The sequence below is a fragment of the Salminus brasiliensis genome, chromosome 23, assembly GCF_030463535.1.
Source record: "Salminus brasiliensis chromosome 23, fSalBra1.hap2, whole genome shotgun sequence".
In the NCBI taxonomy this organism is placed as follows: Eukaryota; Metazoa; Chordata; class Actinopteri; order Characiformes; family Bryconidae; genus Salminus; species Salminus brasiliensis.
In genome coordinates, this window is record NC_132900.1 from 5151985 (window position 1) to 5172882 (window position 20898).

Genomic DNA, 20898 nt, shown 5'->3' on the forward strand with positions numbered 1-20898 from the left:
AACAAGCAAAAAAACAACCTCAAACAAGCAAACAAACAACCTCAAACAAACAAACAAGCAAGCAAACAACCTCAAACATACAAACAACCTCAAACATACAAACAACCTCAAACAAGCAAGCAAACAACCTCAAACATACAAACAACCTCAAACATACAAACAACCTCAAACAAGCAAACAAACAACCTCAAACAAACAAACAACCTCAAACTAACAAACAAACAACCTCAACTAACAAACAAGCAAACAAACAACCTCAAACAAACAAACAAACAAACAACTTCAAACAAGCAAAAAAGCAACCTCAAACAAACAACCACAAACAAACAACCACAAACAAGCAAACAACCTCAAACAAGCAAACAAACAACCTCAAACAAACAAACAAACAACTTCAAACAAGCAAAAAAGCAACCTCAAACAAACAACCACAAACAAACAACCACAAACAAGCAAACAACCTCAAACAAGCAAACAAACAACCTCAAACATACAAACAACCTCAAACAAGCAAACAAACAACCTCAAACAAACAAACAAGCAAACAAACAAACTCAACTAACAAACAAGCAAACAAACAACCTCAAACAAATAAGTGAGCAAACTAACAAACAAACAAAGAAACAGGCAACCTCACATAATCAGGGATGCCACAACAGTCATATTAGATCAGTTAGGTCCAACCAGTTCAATTTGCAAAACAGTGAAAATGTGTCTGTTGTTTTGTCAACAAACAACCTCCAACAAAAAACAAACAAACAAACAAACAAGCAAATAGACAACCCTAAACACTGAGTTTGCTAACACTGGAACGTTAGATCAGTTAGTCCAATCAATATTGTAAAATTGTTAATGTGGGTAATCTCATAAATTGTGAGTTCAATTTTGTAAAATTGTGCAAATTTGTCTGTTGTTTTGTTATGTAAACAAACAAACAACAGGAAAACAGCCAACCAACCAAACAGACCACAACACGCGTTGAGTTATGCTAAACCAAGTACAGTAGATCAGTTAGGTCCAACAAATTCATGTAGGCGATCTGTGTTGTTTTATCAAGCAAGTAAACAAACGAACAAGTAAACAAACAAACAAACAAACAGAGCCCAAAACCCTGCGTTATTGTAAGTTTAAGTTTGTTAGTGGGTGAGTTTGGGGCTCTTCAGTGATAGGCTCCTGCAGCAGGCTCCTGTATGTGGGTGGGCAGCTGTAGGGGGGGGGGGGTATAAATAAAGGCTGAAACGGGGTGGTCAGCGTGGAGCTGTAAGCTGGGCGCCTCTCCCACCAGCAGAACAAACCCAACACGAATCCATCACTTTATAAAGAGTGACCAACGCGACCCACAGGATGTCCAGGCGCTCCTCCACCATGTCCTACTACCGGAAACGCTATGGCGATGAGCGCACCCGCGTGTTTGCCTCCCCGCTGCGCTCCCGCGCGTCCTCCGCACCGGTTCTGCATGCCGTCTCCAGCTCTAGGGCACGCGGGACCTCCGCGTCCGCCGTCACCCTGTCCACGTGCGCCCCCGGGCCGGACTTCACCCTGACCGACGCCGTTAACGCGGAGTTCCGCGTGACCCGCACGAACGAGCGCGCGCAGCTGCAGTCGCTGAACGAGCGCTTCGCGAGCTACATCGAGAAGGTGCGCACGGCCGAGCAGCGGAACCGCGCGCTGACCGCCGAGCTCGAGCAGCTGCGCCGCGGGCAGGGCGCCTCGCGCGCCGCCGAGATCTACGAGGAGGAGCTGCGCTCGCTGCGCAGGCAGGTGGACGAGTTGACCGGCGAGAGGGCGCGCGCCGAGGTGACCAGAGACAACCTGATCCAGGACATAGAGAGACTGCGGGAGAGGTGAGTTACAGCAGTGCTACTGTTCTTACTCAGCACAGGTAACGGACAGGTAACGGACAGGTAACAGGTGTGCTTCGCTCAACCTGAGAGAGATGAAGTGCACGAGCTCTCAGGTGCGCGTACAAGGAGCCTAAACACCTGTTTTGGCCTGAAATAAAAGGTTAAACCTCACGAGAGCAGCTCGGATACGGCCGGCACGAGCTTAAATACAGGAAGTGGAGGGGATAACAGCATGGCTAATAGCTTAGCAGTCTTTCCTCACAAAAATACTTAAAATGTGATTAAGGAAAAAACTCTTAATTACAAAGTACAAAAAGGAAAAATACGTAATTACATTTTTTAATTAAATTAAACTGTGGTGCATTTTAATACACACACTGTAATGTACAGTGACCTGCTAGCAGCAATTAGCTAGTGAGTTGCTGTAGAAACTTTCACAGTATACATACCAAATACTTCAAATACTGTAACTGTAATTACAGCAACACTCACAGCACTGTAATTGCTCACACTTTTGATCACATTACAGATTACTTTGAAAATACTAGTCGGGAAAAATAAGGCCTAAAATATAGCTTGTATAAAGGCCTGACGTGTGTTTGCACTGAACAGAGGTGCCCAAACTGCTGGATACAAATATACATCATCCCTGCCAGGTCAAACCTCATACCTACAAAAAGCTAATTGGCTTAATAATAAAGTCTTCATTTAGATTGGAAGTTCATGGCGCAAGTAGGAAACTGGAAACTGTGTTTTTTTACCTCCCCCTAGCACTAGCAATGCTCCTGGCACTAGGAGCACACGTCTCCTCTGATACACGAAGCCAGCTTGGTCTAAAAGTACCTTACTGTATTCACATCCACATAATATCAGTTTTATTGAATAGAAAACAACAAAGAGATTCCAAACTTGTGTGTAAATACATTCGGCAGCAGATGAAATATGAAATAATGACCCGAAATGTCCTTTTTATTTCATATATTCCCTTAACTGATGTTCTTTTACCGCACACAAGTTCAGAGCAATTTATTATATATATTTTTTTTATTCGCAGTGTAAATAAACCTTATCTTACTTCCCTATTGAGCTGTGGAAGTAATAGTCTAGATTAAACCATAGCCGGTCCAAGGCATACTCGAATTACGCAGCCGCTTAGGGCCCCAACGCCAACAGGGGGTCCCTGAGAGCACCAAGATATCATGATAAAAGATACATATGTGAAAAATAAGGTTGAATAATATTACGAAAAGATATTACACAAGAAAAAATGTAAAAACGATGTTTATATTCATTTATTTTCATAGTTGCACTCCAATACGAGGTTAATCAATTTCTGCTGTTGGGCAAATGCAGTTATGCGCCGCTTGGGTGGTCGATAAAGGCCTGGGTGCTTCGGCAAATTGCCCAATATCTCTCTCTCTATGAAATGATGAAGCATCTGGTGCTAAGGTGGTGGTATGGGGGACCCCAAATGAAAATCTGCTAGTGGCCCCATAAAGGCTCCATAAAGACTCTCTAGACATAAACGTTTCTGCAGATTCGAATACAATTGCTGTTTGTTTAAATACTAAGACATTAAGAGGACATGCAGTGTCACATAGGACGAATGCTTGATGCAAAAGGGACATTTGCACTGTTCTCATTCTCTATGACAGATCTACCAGAGGCAGATTATACCTGCCCAATGTCATTCACTTTACTCCTTGGATTCACAATATTAATATCTGGTGCAAATTCTTGTATTTTTATATTACAGTTTGTATCACTGAAAAAAACAATAGCATGCAGCCCTTGTAAATAGTAAATTCAGAACTTTTTCACTGTAGAATTTTTTTTTTTTTCAAGACGTTAAACCAAAGTCTGACCTAAACCTCGGCCCACGATTTGAAGTGAAGTCATTCTGTAACTGATTGTGAAGTTCTTAGATTCGTGTTTCACTTGGGAATCATGACCTGCCTCTGAGATGCCTTTCCTCTGATCGTTTTCAGACTGCAGGAGGAGGTTCTCCAAAGAGAAGAGGCTGAGAACAGCATGCAGAGCTTCAGACAGGTAATGTCCAGTCCAGGTGTGGTTTAGCAATCGCTCCATATGTGAGAAATATGGTGTACAATATTATATAATGATCCAGTGCCTCCACTCCTTTGAGCTGACTACAGGGCTGTGTGTGCAGTGTGAGGCACTGTGAAAGAGATGGAAAGAGAGTGCAATAAATAATAAAAAGAAAAATAATACATAATATAAAATGTATTTTATTTTATTTATTGCGCTCTCTTTTCATCTCTTTCAGAGTGTCTCAGAGTGACACAGCTCTGTAATATACTCCTCTAGTGCTAGGAGGAGCCACGAATGGGAGGGTTCATTCAAATTCTACTCAAACTCGACTGTAGCTTGAACAAAATTCTATCCAAACCAAACTGTAGGACTGTCTGAAAGGTTTTTGAGGACACCGAAAAGGTCCTTCTTTGAAATCACTTCAAAATAACCCTGTTAGAGAGCTGTAGAGTGCCGATCTACAGCACTGCACTGTACAGCCGTTTCCAGCAGTCCCTTTAAGGCTGTAATAGTCTGCTATTCATATTCTGTAATAATCTTCATATTCATTAGAACTGAAAACATCTGGTAGCTCAGAGGTTCCCTATCAGATACATTTAATTACTTACTACTTCCTTCCAGGCAACATTTTTATTCAGATTTTCCTGCTTCCCAACAGCTCATCTCCAAACCACACACACACATAAACACACACACTGTCCGTTTGTATGAGAGCATGGAAATGCTGCAGTGCTGTATGCAACCCTAACCTCAGCAACCAAAAGATCTGCTGCTCAAATAAAAAGCTTTCCCCTATTTGCCAAATGTTCCCACAGTGTTGCCTATTCTCAGGTCTTCTATTAACCTAGGGGCTTTTCATGGAGGTGCCCATTAAGACCCTAATACATGGCTCAACAGACTCCCTCACACTCACTCCACACGAGTTCTGAACGTCCCTTGACAAAGTGTGCTGCCCGCTGATCCACATCACCGCTCCTGTGTCCAAAACAACTGAGCCGACGGCCAAGAGCGGCGTCTCTGAAATCACGCGCTAGTGCTAACTAACATCAGGGTTCATCAGCATCAGCTCTAATGAGGGAATCGCTCCGCTTAGCGCCATGTTACTGAAGTGTAATAGTCTGATGTCTGTACTTCATTTATGGAATTTAACTGAAGCTCTTATGCAGAGTCATGTTAGCCAGGTAGGAGAAAGTAGTGTTGGGGGTCTTGCACAAGGACTCTTATTGGTGTAGTGTGGTGTGGTTGCCCAGTCTGCCACAGGGAAGGCGGTGTTGATGCCCATTACACTATATCAACCACAATGTCAAAAAACAGCCACTTTTTTATGTTCTTAAGCAAATGCAACATCCTTAAAGAACCTCGAAGAAAAGGTCCTCCAGTAACCATACTGTCCAGGGACAATCCATTCCAGTAGTGGAGTTGGGAATGGGAATTAGGGCACAAGAACTCCACCAGAGCGTACAGACTGGCTTACCGTCACACGCTTTAGCAAGTAAGCTCATTTTAAGTGAAAACAAACACACCAGCCAGGCACCTGTGCCCAACACACACATACACACACACCCCTCATGTCATGTGAGATGTCAGGCAGATAAGATCTGCTGAGTACCTTCTGCAGCTGTAAGTGGAATATGGAGTGTAAGAAAGATGCCAGTGCCTTCATAATTCATGTTGGTCCCTATGGCAGCACAAGCACAATGCAACACTGGGGTTATGCTGGGTGAGCGAGTGAGTGTCAGAACTGCAGTCGAGTCAGGATTTGGATTTAGCCCTAGTGTAGCTCAGGCTCCAGTGGGAACATATCCGCAGGGCAGGGCATGGCATGGCAGGCTGTCTGCCCCAGGGCCACTGGCCTGAATGGTCAGCTTTGTCTGTGGTATTAACGCTGGGCAAAGCTGCGGCAGTGCTGATTCCCTCCATGCCCTGACAAAGCTAACTGTTGTGGCGCTGTTGGATGCCAAGGCTGGGGCGGTCTGTGTGTGTGCTCATTAGACAAATAGTGGCAGTGCTGAACTCTCACCACTGATGAATGACTCTGCCATTTTAATCCCAAGCCAGTTCAGTCTTCTGGTGTCCTCAAGGCCTCATTAACGAAGATTATCCCCCAGACAGTGTGGACGTTCTCAGAAGGTAAATAAAGGAGTTGAGGTTCTGCAGTGTGGAGCTATTTTACAGTGGAACCTGAAAACAGACCATAATATCTGACCCTTTATAAAACTCTCACTGAAACGCTCTGTTTTACCAGCGGGAGAACCGCAGAACCGCTCACTCACCTTTCTCTGTTTATAAACCAGCACTGAAGAACCCATTCAGAACCGAGTGGAGGCTAACGCTAATGCTAACACACACACACACACACACATGCTATAGAAACCCCAATCACACACACAGCACATTCACCCACTATAAGCCAGCTACTGCACACCAGTAGACCAACAACCACAGAGTGTGTACCACTACACACACTCTCACACACACACACACAGGAAGTGATCAGACTGCAGTGTTGTAAAGGAGCTAGGAGCTGATTGGTCAGGAAGGAGAGTTAGACTGGATTATCAGATATTAAACAGTATAAAACATCATTTTAATAAAAGTCTCGACTAAACTAAATCAGTCAGTCCAGAAAGTCTGATTATAGAAACTGAGACTGAAAATAAAGGGATTTTACTGATCGGATACATCAGCAGCTCGTCTGATCTAAACTGTGGGGTTAGTTCCGGTCAAGATCGGGTCAGTATCAGTCAGTCCAATGCAAGAATTTTTTGTTTTCAAAGCCAATGCATGAATTTGTTATGTTGATCAGCAGCTCATCTGATCTAAACTGTGGGGCTGGATTATTTATAATAACGCAAAGATCAGATCAGATCGAATTCCTAATTGATATGGTTCTTCAGTCAATGAATGGAGTTTTTGTTTCATTCTGCTCTAAAGTAACCGTTGGACAATATGTGTGCTTGCTCCAATAGGATGTGGACAACGCCGCCCTTGCCCGAGTGGACCTGGAGCGGAAAGTGGACTCTCTGCATGAAGAGATTGCCTTCTTGAAGAAGCTTCATGAGGAGGTCAGGAAGTGGTACTCTACTTCACAGCCTGATCTATTCCTATTTCTCCATGCTCAGAAGGTTCTGCACGAGGAACAAGTGGTTTCACACACTTCTTTACTTCACGGTTCCCTCACAGCACAGTGAGGGAACCGTGAGTATACATCACAATTCTCCACCACAGCCATACACAGTATACTCTCCCTGGCCACTTTATCAGAAACCCCTTACTTTGTAGCTCCACCATGCTGCCGTACGGTTAGAGACTGAATTTCTGTTAATCTGTTAATGTACATTTTGTGTTTGCCGTCCTCTTGCCCTTTCTTAATGGTCAGTTTCCGGCCAGAGAGCTGCTCTTGAATGGGTATTTCAGGTGTCGGGCCCACTCTGAGCCTTTAAGGGCCACTGATGTGTGTAAAAACCCCAGCAACACTGCTCTACCTGATGCACTCGTACCAGCAGCACTTACATTGCCCTAAAACTGTGTTAAGACTGATCCACCACCCAAGCAATATCTGGTCAGTGGTGGTTAGAATCGGACCACTGATGAATGGAGTAGAATATGTCTCACAGATTTGCTCACAGACTGATTGGGAACCTGGACATCATACAGTGGCTACTGAACTGAGGTACAAGATGGAGCAGATGTTGCTGAGGAACTGAATGGTCTTTCTGACTCCATCTTTTTTTCACTCATTCCTCAGGAGATGGCAGAACTGCAGGCTCAGATCCAGCAGCAGCAGGCCCACGTGGATCTGGACGTGGCCAAGCCTGACCTGACCTCTGCTCTCAGAGATGTCCGGCTGCAGTATGAGAACCTGGCCACCAAGAACATCCAGGAGTCCGAGGAGTGGTACAAGTCGAAGGTGCAGACCACATGGCTTATGTTTTATACACATGGCTGGTGTTTATTTTAATCTCTGCTACAATCTTGCAATCACAGTGGAAATGCTCGCTCGCTTTCTCTGCCAGTCATCGCTTCTTTTGGCCAGCCCTCATCTCTCTTGCTCACTCTCTTGCTTTAACCCGGTTAACCGATACGACCAGCGACCATATGTGTCTGAGACTCCGAGGCCTTGTCTGAGCTGCAGAAATAGAAAGAGCCTGTAGGCGTGATGAGCAAGTATAAGTGCAAACACAAGACACTTAAGCTCGACTCTTTAATCTCATTAGTGCTTGTGACTGCCTGCTTCGGCCCTTTCCTGATCTTTTACATGGAGCTTAACCAAACAGCACATGAGTTTATGTATCAAAAAAGGGGGTGATTTTTTTAAAGGTAAAAAAGTTTTTAAGTAATTATGTTGTTAGTGTGCCTTAGACATGAAAGCCTAGGACATGAAAGAAACGCTATATGTACTAAAATATTGGGACACAACCCTTAATCATTGAATTCAGTCCTATTTCCACAGGTGTATAAATTCAAGCACCTAGCCATGCCGTCTGCCTTCAAAGTAATAATAATAATAATAATAATAATAATAATAATAAAAATAAGTATAGGAACCCCAACCGCACAATAGCACCACAATATACCACCTGGGATACCATAATAATCACCAGGAAACACCTAAGCTGCATCATAGGATCCACTTAGCATGAACAAAACCTGGAAACCTAGCAACCATCTAAGAAAAAACATTGCAACCACCTGAAATACCATAACAACCAGCAGTAAACACCTAAGCAGCATCATAGGACCCACTTAGCATTAACAAAGCCTAGAAATCTAGCAATCTTCTAAGAATGGGAGGTTCTGAAGAGCTCACTGAACTCCAGCGTGGTTCTCAATGTAATAGGAGACACCGCTGCAACAACCACAAGAAGTCAGCTGGTGAAATTTCCTCCCTCCTAGATCTTCCTCCATCAGCTGTGAGTGGTATTATTGAACAGTGGAACCACAGGATGTGTACCACACCAACAACTTGGCAACACCCTAGCAACCACACACCAATAGCAGCCACATGTTATACCAAAGCAACTGCCTTGCAACCACCTGAAATAGCATGAACAAAACCTTGAAACATAGCAGCCACCTGTAATACCATAGCAACCACCATAGCAACCATCTGACACACCCAGTCTTCACTCTCTTATCTGCTGACCACCACAATATCAAACTGTAAATATGATCAAGTCACTCGTATTGTGTAACTGAGATATTTTTAACGTTTGCTAAAAACTCTTGAGAGTTGACAGCCTCTTTCATCATTTCATCATCTTCTCTTTCTCATCTATCACTGTTTTCTCCCCTCCTAATGTTCTCTCTTGCATTCCAGCTTACAATACAAGTCTCCACCTACTTTCACCATTCAGATATACAGTGGGGTCCAAACGTCCACGTTGAAAATCTGTGATTTAGTAATTTTTTAACATTAAATCTGGAGGTCAGATCTTTTTTTTTTTATTTGGGGTCTGATTTCTTCTACTGAAGCTAATGTCCAGACATCTCTGAGGTGGGTCTGATCTGCTCATTAGAGGCTTTTGCAGACAGCTAAAGTCCATGCAGCTTGAGTGCACACTGTCATTAAAGCAAAAAACTGAGACCTTTACCAATTACTAAGAAATTCTGAGTAGTGGTGGAAGTGAAATACTTTGTATGAAAGGAAAGGAATGCAAAATAGAGGTGGTCTCAGACTTCTGGACCCTTACATTATACACTTAATGAGGACTTTGTTGGGAACAATGGGGTGGAAGCAGTGGAATGCCTAAAAGCATGCAGATATGGACCAGCACCTTCAGGAAATGTTCACATCAACCATCAGAATGAATGAAAAATATGATCTTGTGAATTTGAGGGTGGCGTGATGGTCAGAACTGCTGATCTTCTGGGATTTTCAGCACAGTCTTTCAGATCACCACTCTGTACAGTTGTGGTGAGCAGAAAAGCATCTCAGAATGCACAGCACCACATTCAGCCTTGATGTAGATGGGCTCCTACAGCAGAAGACCACGTCGGGTTCCACTTCTGTCAGCCAAGAACAGAAGGCTGAGGCTGCAGTGTCTCAGCACAGGCTCACTGACACTGGACAGCTAAAGACTGGAGACATGTAGCCTGGTCTGATGAAGGCTTACAGATGGACAGGTCAGAATTTGGTGCCAACAGCTTGAATCCAAGGACCAAGCCTACCTTGTGTGAACAGTCCGGGTGGGTGAAGGTGGTGTGATGGTTTGTGCATGCCTTCATGACCACCATTTACCCAATTTCCAGTGAAAGGCGTCTCTCACACTGGTGTTCTTCCCTTCCCAGCCAGATCGGATTCTAATGCAAGACCTTTGGGATGTAGAATGGGAGATTCACAGCATGAAAGTGTGCCAGGAACTGTGTGATGTAATCATGTCAACATGGAGCAGAATCTCAAAAAGGAGTGTTTCCAACCATCTTGAGTCCATGCCATGAGAAACTGAAGCTGTTTTGAGAGAAAAAGGAGGCCCTACCCAGTATTAGTAGAGTGTTCCTAATAAAGTGCTCAGTGAGTGTATATGCCGTAGCCTAAGCCTGTCCATATTGTGTGCGTGGATTTGCAGTTTGCTGATCTGGCTGAGGCCGCCAACAGGAATAATGAAGCTCTACGATTGGCCAAGCAGGAGGCCAATGAGTACCGCCGCCAGGTTCAGGCTCTGACCTGTGACGTGGACGCCCTCAAGGGGACAGTAAGTGTATTGCATGTTGCACGGTAAACACACAGGAACACATTAGATGCCCTTCAGTATTTCCCAGTCCCAGTACTGAGATATGAGTGTATCATCTGCCCTAGTTCACACTGGTTTCTCTATCTTCTGTATAATATACAGTATATAGACAAAAGTACTGCTCATTCATTATTTGTTCAAATCAAGAGTATTAAAAATAGCTTTCTACTAGATTGTGGAGCATTGCTCCACAAGGATTTGATTGCATTCAGCGACAAGAGCATTGGTGAGGTCAGGATGTTGGATGATCACCACCTGCCCTCATCCTCAACTCCCCAACTCATCCTGAAAGTACTTGATGGAACACAATGCACCTTACAGCTTCACAGCTCAAGACTGGGGGGCTTTATACCCCTCTAGCCCACACCTGGCATTAGGCAGCATGGTACCAATAGATTCATGTTTATCTACTCCAGAGAGTCCTATTCTATTGGCAATACTTCTCTACAGGGTGCATTTGTACATCTGTGTCAGCAGTGAGCGCAACTTAAGGTAGCTGAATGCATTCTTTAGAAGAGAGAAGACGTGTCCACAAACATTTGGACATGTAATGTATATTAAGTATATATATAGCTGTATTTTTTAACTTCAATTTCAAGGCTCCTCACATGAAAATGTAAAGGTATGAATGGTAGCTGTTTTTGTCCTCATGCTTTTGGACAGAAATTGACATAACTGGACGTAAATGGACACTGTATGCAACTTATTCTGCTCTAGCTTACTTTAAGGAGTAGTTTGTTGAAAAAATAAATGAACACACTTCCCCACTGTCCATAAATTTATTAAATAAGCCAAGACATGTTTTATATATGACTTAACGCTTCTTCAGTTTACAACAGCAGATGCTAGGCTAATATCGCTAACCAACACTGTATTTGAACAGTCTTAAACTACTACTACCACGCGGACATTTGTGTTTTGAGTGAATTTAGAGACGTTTATGGGCGTGTATTTACTAAGATGAGATTGGTGGCAGTCTAGATCCAGTGTTTGTTAGCATTGTTAGCCTGGCATCTCCTATTGTAAACAAATGAAGCAGAACTCAGATATCAGGGTCAGTGATTTATCATGTTCATTTAATTTTTTCCTTAAACTATTCCTTTAACTCAGGGCTTGGTTGGACTGATTTGTCAAATTAGATGGGAGCTGGGAAAACTCTAGATTGAGCAGTGCAGGATTCCAGAATTAGGGCTGCGCCTCAAACTGCACTGCCTTATGAAGTGGTAAATCAAAAGCCTAGGCAACATTAGCAGTGCATTCAATAGTGTTCAGTGAATGTGTAGTATGGTAGTATGTGGTTTGGGACGCAGCCTAGCTTTTGAAATCAATGATCTACAGATACAATATTAAAAACCTCCCTCCCTCCCTCTCTCTCTCTCTGTTTGTAGAACGAGTCTCTGGAGCGTCAGATGAGAGAAATGGAGGACAACTTTGCCATGGAGTCCTCGGGCTACCAAGACACCATCGGCCACCTGGAGGAGGACATCCGCAACATGAAGGATGAGATGGCCCGCCACCTGCGGGAGTACCAGGACCTGCTTAATGTCAAGATGGCCCTGGACATTGAGATCGCCACCTACAGGAAGCTGCTAGAGGGAGAGGAGAGCAGGTGTGTGCACGCTATCTTATATATAGTCTTAGCAAATGTGGGTACATATAGTACCAAGAAGGGTCCTGAGACCCTGTTTTGCTCCCTATTCATACCCCCCCCCTGCACTAGCAATGCTGAACACTGAAAGGATAAGGGCTTAACACATATCACCAATTACCAAACTGTTGCATATTTGCATATTCCTCCCCATCGCATTCAATGCTCGCAACATTGGGAGGGTAAAGACTGACAGACGCCTCCTCCAACAAAGGCACATTCAGCGATTGCCTCTTTTCTAAACTGCTATCGATGCGACATCACCATGCTACCAACGCACCCGGTTCTAATGCATCAGCCGGCCAGCATTGCATTGGAGTGATGTGGGGTGTCATCATATGTGCCATCTACCCACCCTGAAAAGAGCAAGGCCACTTGTGCTCTCTCGAGAACCTGGATGCGGATAGCTAGCAGCATGACCGTGATTCAAACTAATGATCCTCTGGTCAAAGTGACAGCGCCTTATTCCCCTGGACCGCTCAGGGCCCCTACTGCCTCTTTTCTAACAAAGCCGGGCAGCCGACATGCTCAGAGGAAAGCGCTGGGTCCCCAGCTCCACCGCACCAGCTAACAGACGCCTGTGCGGCCAACGCCGCTTAAGACTGATGAGGGGAGAGAGTGCCTTCTACTGCTTCCTATGGCAAAGTGGCCTGGCCTGGGATTAGACATTGAAATTCATGGGGAGCTAGACTGTGAGACTGTAGAGACCTGGAGTTTGTGAGAGTTATCCATTTAAAGGTTGCCTTGGAAATTCTTTGCAGTGTCTTGTTATAGAAGGGTATGTTGGCAGTTGCATTTCTTAATCAATATCATTTTCTCTCTTTAGGATCTCAGTGCCTTTGCCAAACTTCTCAGCCCTTAGTTTAAGAGGTGAGTGTATTGTGCTTACATCTGTGGATATTATATTATATATATGTTGTTTATGATGTATACAGCTCTGGAAAAAAAATAACAAAGCTGAGGTACCTGAATTTGCAGTCTATGAATGGCATAAAGTCGCCCAGCAGCAGTGTGAAAGACTAGTAGAAAGCCTGCCAAGACCGGAGAGCTGTGATTGGCTGTCAGGGTAATTTCACCATAGTGATTTCAGAATGCTCTCAAAGTTAAAATATTAATGCTGTGTTGTTTAAATTTCAATAATAACTTCTTTGCATTATAATTATTATAATTAATAATTTATTTGCATTATTTGAGCAGTTGTTTTTAAGCAGTTTTCGTTTCTGCAAATAAATGCTCTAAATAGCAAATATTTTTATTTGGAATTTAGGGAAAATGTTGTCAGTGGTTTATGAAATATAATGCAAATGTTAATTTCTCTAAATACACTGCCTATAAATAATAAAACCAGAGAAACTGATCATGTTTGGTGCTATATATATATATATTTATATAATTTTTACAACTAATTTTCTCAGGTGTCAAAGACTATGTAATACAATAACCATCAACTTTTACCATAGAAACCACGCTGGAATCCCGACCCATGGTTGAAAGCACATCGACCAAGAAGGTGCTCATCAAGACCATCGAGACCAAAGATGGCCAGGTGGGTTTCAAACCCATAATAACCTCCAATAAAGTGGGTCTCACTTTACTTGGATAGTTCATCATATATGTCCACACTATTGACAAACTGGAAAAACTTTTGATTTAGTGCCAGGGTTTGGAATAGGGCCAGGGTTTGGATTAGGACCAAAGTAAGAGTTAGGTTTAGGTTTTGGGTTGAGATTAAGGTTAGGGTAAGGGTAAGGTGAGAAACTACAAATTTAATAGATACACTATATGTCCAAATGTTTGTGAACACCCCTTCTAATGAATGCATTCAGCTACTTTATGAAGCACCCATTGACACATATCTGCAAATGCACACACCTAGCTTGTTTAGTTCCTGTAGAGAAGTACTGCCAATACAATAGGACTCTCTGGAGCCGATAAACACGAATCTATTGCCACTATGCTGCCTAATGCCAGTCGTGGGCTAGAGGGGTAAAAAGCCCCCCCAGATTTGAGCTGTAAAGCAGTGGAAGAACTGTGTTCCCTGGCATGATGGATGGTGCTCCTTCCAGCTCTTTTGGGATGGGGTAGGGTGATCACCCAACACCCTGACCTCACTAATGCTCTTGTCAATGAATTCAATCAAATCCTCACAGCAATGCTTCACAATGTAGTGGAAAGCCTTTGCTGTTCAGCAGAAATAGTCTCAAAGCAGGATAAGCTCTTTTTTTTAATACCCTTGAGTTTGGAAGAAACAGTGAATGAACAGGTGTCCCAATATTTTTGCCCATATAGTGTATTTAGTTAAATGAAAGTTAAAAGGTATGTGAAGTATCTACAAAGCATCTACATTCAAAGTGTCCCATCCAAATCAAGTGTTGCTGTAAAATGGAACAGCATGTAAAATTGGAGCTCCCCCTGAGCTACCGTGCTTCTGTCACTGTATAAAAGAAGCTCCATGCTACCTTTATTGTTGGATGCACTGTGATGCTCTTTGGCTTCGTCGTTCTTGGTTAAGTTCGTAACCTTCACTCTTGACCTTCCTGCCATCCTCATAGTCCTCTGTTTTCCTCTACTTTGTTTTTCCACAGATAATTAATGAGTCTACCCAGAACCACGAAGATCTGGAGTGACCAAAAACTGGCCCCACTGGACATTGCACCTCGGTCAAACTCGCCCAGCAACACACAACACCAACAGCATCACGCTCCCGATAGACCTAGAGGAACAGCTGCTACCCCTTGCTGAACATGTGCCTTTTCTGCCACACAGAGGACCTAGATCCACCGTCTAGATGTTGATCATGCTGTAGTGGACAGCAGTAGCAACGGCAATAGCACTAGCACTAGCAATAGCAATAGCTGCCCACTCTGAAGAGCCATTCAGTGTTTATTTTCGCTTCTCTTGAGCTGTAATTTGTGAGCTGGCAGAGCGTCAGCATCAGCCAATACCTGCACTAATAAAGTTTGTGGAGGATGGAGTGGATGTTGATGTGTGCTCCTTTATTGACAATGCCTTGTTTTTGTGTCCGAGAGATATTGAGCAGAGATTTGAAGAAACACTCCAGGGTCAGCTGAAGCAACTGCCCGTTCGTTTCTACTGTGCCTGAGGCACACTGAGCAAAACCTGACCTCTGAACACACGCTAACAGGCCCCCACCATGTCAGTGTCCCTGCAGCTCTGGGAATGACCCACCACCCAAATAATACCTGCCCTGTGGGGTCCTGACTGGTTCAAACTAGTTTCTTCCCAAAAGTAGATTTAATTATACTATACACTCTTTGGACAAAAGTATTGGGACACCTGCTCATTCATTGTTTCTCCCGAAATCAAGGACATAAAAAAAAGAGTTTATCCTGCTTTTGTCTATCATGCTGTCTGTACTGTCCAGGGAAGTCTACTCATGTTGACACACTGCTGTGAGGGTTTGATTGCATTCAGCCACAACAGTGTTAATGAGGTCAGGATGTTGGATGGTGGATGATCACCACCCCAACTCATCTCCAGCTCCCCAACTCATCTCAAAAGTATTGGTTGGAGCATCATTCATCATTCCAGAGAACACCGCTCAATGCTGGGGGGGCTTTATACTCCCCTAAAGCCCACGCCTGGCACCTAGGTTAATGTTTGTCTGCTCCAGAGGGTCCTATTCTATTGGCCTAGACAAGCCTTATCAGCCATGGGTGCAACTTAAAGTACTAAACGCAATCATTAGAAGGGGTGTCCACAAATATTTGGACATATTGTGTGTAATGTAAAGGGAAAATAAGCTTAGAGCCAATAAGCAATGGCCCAAATGTTTCTTGGTTGGAAAACAAATGTACACAGTTTTTCACTTCGCACACACTGTGTGTATTGATCAGCCAAGACATGTTTGGAGTCCAAATTAGTTTAGCCCTGCAGCTATGAGGCTAATGTACTCATTGGCTGGTTGGCAGCACACCAGGTTTTGTTGATTTTGTTGTTTCCCAGTGGAGAAGACCCAGTCCTCCCCTGGTACAGGCGGTGTTCATCACTGGCTTCCTTGGAAGTACAATTTGTTCCAAACGTTTGGTGGCAGAGTGACCTAAAGCCATCCACAAGTACAAACATTAATGAATCAAACGTGTTCGGACTCTCTGGAAAACTACAATGTAATCAAGTCTATCAGCACAGGAACTGAAATGAGTTCTATGGGGTCCTTGTGTGGGATCCTGTTGGTCTACAAGGAAGTGTATAGATACCGGCTTACATTAATAGACCTTGTTTATATTTGTAAAGTCCCATTTACGTGTACAGACCCTTGATTATATTTATATATCCTTGTTTAGATTTATAGACCCTTGTTTAGATTTATAGATACCTGCTTTGGATTTATAGATAACTGCTCACATTTATAGACCCTTGTTTAAATGTATAGACCCATGTTTAGATTTATAGATACCTGCTTACATTAATAGACCTTGTTTAGATTTGTAAAGTCCCATTTACGTGTACAGACCCTTGTTTAGATTTATAGACCCTTGTTTAGATTTATAGACCCTTGTTTAGATTTATAGATACCTGCTTTGGATTTATAGACCCTTGTTTAGATTTATAGACCCTTGTTTAGATTTATAGATAACTGCTTACATTTATAGACCCTTGTTTAGATTTATAGACCCTTGTTTAGATTTATAGACCCTTGTTTAGATTTATAGATAACTGCTTACATTTATAGACCCTTGTTTAGATTTATAGACCCTTGTTTAGATTTATAGACCCTTGTTTAGATTTATAGATGCCTGCTTTGGATTTATTGATAACTGCTTACATTTATAGACCCTTGTTTAGATTTGTAATGTCCCATTTACGTGTACAGACCCTTGTTTAGATTTATAGACCCTTGTTTAGATTTATAGACCCTTGTTTAGATTTATAGATAACTGCTTACATTTATAGACCCTTGTTTAGATTTATAGACCCTTGTTTAGATTTATAGACCCTTGTTTAGATTTATAGATAACTGCTTACATTTATAGACCCTTGTTTAGATTTATAGACCCTTGTTTAGATTTATAGACCCTTGTTTAGATTTATAGATAACTGCTTACATTTATAGACCCTTGTTTAGATTTATAGACCCTTGTTTAGATTTATAGATAACTGCTTACATTTATAGACCCTTGTTTAGATTTATAGACCCTTGTTTAGATTTATAGACCCTTGTTTAGATTTATAGACCCCTGTTTAGATTTATAGATATCTGCTTAAATTAACAGACCTTGTTTAGATTTGTAAAGTTCCATTTACATGTACAGACCCTTGATTACGTTTATAGACACCTGCTTAGATTTATAGACCCTTTTTTTAGATTTATAGACCCTTGTTTAGATTTATAGACCCTTGTTTAGATTTATAGACCCTTGTTTAGATTTATAGACCCTTTTTTAGATGTACAGACTCCTGTATAAACACTCATTAGGTCGTAAATCCACTTATATGCACTTCATTAGATGAGCAGACTCCTGTTTACATTTATAGACATGTCTATAGACTCGTGTTGAATGTATAGACTCAGTTTAGCTGTGCAGACTCGTGCCTCAGTGGGAGATTTGGAGGTTGGAGAGTCTTCGTCACACTCTTGTTTACGTCGTCCCTCTGTCGCCCCCCGCGGGGTTCATTCACTTTGGCTCGTGAGGGCTGGAAAAAAAAGCAGAGCGGAATAAGACGGCAGGAGCCCGGTGGGGCGCGCGCACAGTGTGTGTTTGTGTTCTTGGTGATGGAGGCGGCAGACGGCGCGCGCTCTGCGCTGATGGAGCCGCGCGCTCTGCTGTGAGCCCTGCGCGCATGGGCTCCGTGACCTCGGCGCTGGCGCGAACGCGCCCCGCGCTCCTGAAGGTGAAAGTGGGATCGGAACCACAGAGCGAGCGCCGAGAGAAGGAGAAAGAGGAGCACGAGCTGGAGAGGAAGGAGAAGGAGCACGAGCGGAGGAAGAAGGAGCACGGCGGCGCCGGTGAGTTGGAAACATCTCTGCATCTCAGGCTCGAGATCAAGTTTAGGAAGTTCTCTTTAAGTGAGGGCTTAACTGCTCTGTCCAAAAGTATTCGGACACCCATTGCTTTAATGGAGTAGCTGCACCTAAGCCTGAGGTCACCATGTCAGTGGGCATGCAGCCCCCAGCTTTAGACTGTGGAGCAGAGGAACTGCTTCTCTGGAGCGATGGAGCTCCATCAGGTACTTTAGGGATGAGTTGGAGTGGTGTTTGTAATCCAGAACATACCGTCTCACAGCGGTACTGTGTCCTCACTGATGTTCTCGTTGCTTAAATACAACCAGATCCTCACAGCAATGTTCCAACAACCAGTGAAAGCCTTCCCAGAAAAGTAGAGGCCAACATCTACCTAAATTTGTTCTCGGGAGAAAGTGTCTACAAACTTCTGGACAGCCAGTAGGGGTGTTTATGTTCTGAGTCAAGGCCTCATTAACGTAGATAATCCCCAGCCGGCTGCAGCAGCAGCAGCAGTGTGGATGTTCTCAGAAGGTAAATGAAGGAGTTGAGGTTCTGCAGTGTGGAGCTATTTTACAGTGGAACCTGAAAACAGACCATAATATCTGACCCTTTATAAAACTCTCACTGAAACGCTCTGTTTTACCAGCGGGAGAACCGCAGAACCGCTCACTCACCTTTCTCTGTTTATAAACCAGCACTGAAGAACCCATTCAGAACCGAGTGGAGGCTAATGCTAATGCTAACACACACACACACACACACACACACACACACAGCACATTCACCCACTATAAACCAGCTATTACACACCAGTAGACCAATAACCACAGAGTGTGTACCACTACACACACACTCTCACACCCACAGGAAGTGATCAGACTGCAGTGTTGTAAAGGAGCTGGTAGCTGATTGGTCAGGGAGGAGATCAGACTGGATTATCAGATATTAAACACTATAAAACATCATTTTAATAAAAGTCTGGACTAAACTAAATCAGTCAGTCCAGAAAGGCTGATTATAGAAACTGAGACTGAAAATAAAGGATTTTACTGATCAGATTAATCAGCAGCTCTGATCTGATCTAAACTGTGGGGTCAGCATCGGTCAAGATCGGGTCAGTATCGGTCAGTCCTCTCGTTACAGTTAATGCAAGAATTTCTTGTTTTCAAAGTCAAAGCATGAATTTGTTGAAATTTCATCTTAAAAGATGATATTATATTTTTATGCAATTTTGCCGACAGCAATCAGCCATATCATTAAAACCACTGATGGGTGAAGTGAATAACTCATCTGGTTAGATTATCAGGTTCCAATAGCGCCTGTCAAAGAGTCGGGATATGCATATTAGTTATTACTAAACCATGATGGCAAACGACTGACTGGGTCATAGCTATGGGTACCGGGTGCTCCCGGTATGCAGAGGTCATGGGCACCTAAGGCTCATTGAGGCTCATGGCGGCCCCACCTCACAGCTTATAGGACCTGCTGCTAATGTTAGTCTTGGTGCAGCATTCCAGATACAGCAGGACACCTTCAGAGGACTTATCAGAGTTGTTTTACCAGCACGGGGAGGACATACAGAATGTTAGGCAGGTGGTTTTAATGTTATGGCTGATTGGTATAGTATAGAAAGGTAGAGGTTTTTGGGCAGTTTAAGCTGATGAACCGAGTGGCTCCAATATCAGAAACATCTGGCATTTAAAAAGTGTGTTCATGGCCTGTATGTCTAATTGAGACTATGAGAGGTGGTTGGGGCTGTTTAAGACCTAGACTTTGCCGTGAAGCAGGTGTGTGTGCAGCGTGGAGCTCTTATTCAGCGCTTTTCCTTAAAAAAAAACAAACACACACACCATCTGCCTGCATATGAGAGAGTACAGGCACTTCTAGGGAAAATAAACAAAACAAAAAAATCAAAACAAAGAAAAGAAAACGAGAAAAAGAGCTTCAAGGGAGCTCATTGTGGTCCGGCGAGGATCAGGCCGGTGTGGAAAAAGAGGCGCGGGGCTTTGAAGGCCAGTCTGTACACTTCCAGAGGAAAAGCACTTTGATGGGAGAATAACAGCATCGATTGATGTAAATCACAGCACAAACGACGGCCATCCACGAATCAAAGAAAGGTTTCGGCATGAGCCGGAGAGCGCTAACTTTCAACCTGTCCACTTTATATTCCGCTGGACACACCTGACAGTCTGCATGTAGTCCCACGCTACACGGCCAGAGCCTTCATATATTTAAAGATCAATAAAAGCAGATTTGTTGAATAACTGTAAACAGGTGTGTGTTCAAGCTGTTACAGTTAAACGGATCAATGGTAACACTAACAAATGAACCCTGATTGGACAAAGCAAGTGGAAAGCTGAAAATGTCCTAGACCTGTGTGTGCCCATACTTCCAGTTACTGAATCATTTACAACAGTTACTGAATCATTTATTGTAGCTACTAAATCATTAACAGTAGATACTGAATCATTTTATAGCAGTTACTGATTTATTTATAGTATATACTAAAGCATTTAAAGTAGGAACTGTATCATTTATAAAACATACTAAGTTTCTTTCTATTCATAAGAGTCCTTCATAGCAGTTACTAAATACTAAAAGTTACTGACTTACTTAACAGACTGAATCATTTCCAGCAATTTCTGAACCATTTAT

The 20898-nt window shown here is 43.1% G+C and overlaps 1 protein-coding gene across 1 annotated transcript; it reads left to right on the top strand.

Moving 5' to 3' along the window:
* Positions 1–1265: 1265 nt before the first annotated feature.
* On the top strand, positions 1266–15220 carry viml (vimentin like). The gene is made up of 9 exons (XM_072668699.1): positions 1266–1844; positions 3833–3893; positions 6866–6961; positions 7645–7806; positions 10466–10591; positions 12019–12239; positions 13105–13148; positions 13739–13824; positions 14864–15220. Exons 1-9 carry the CDS (start codon positions 1345–1347, stop codon positions 14903–14905), a joined length of 1338 nt encoding a protein of 445 aa, XP_072524800.1. The 5' UTR covers positions 1266–1344; the 3' UTR covers positions 14906–15220.
* Positions 15221–20898: the final 5678 nt, after the last annotated feature.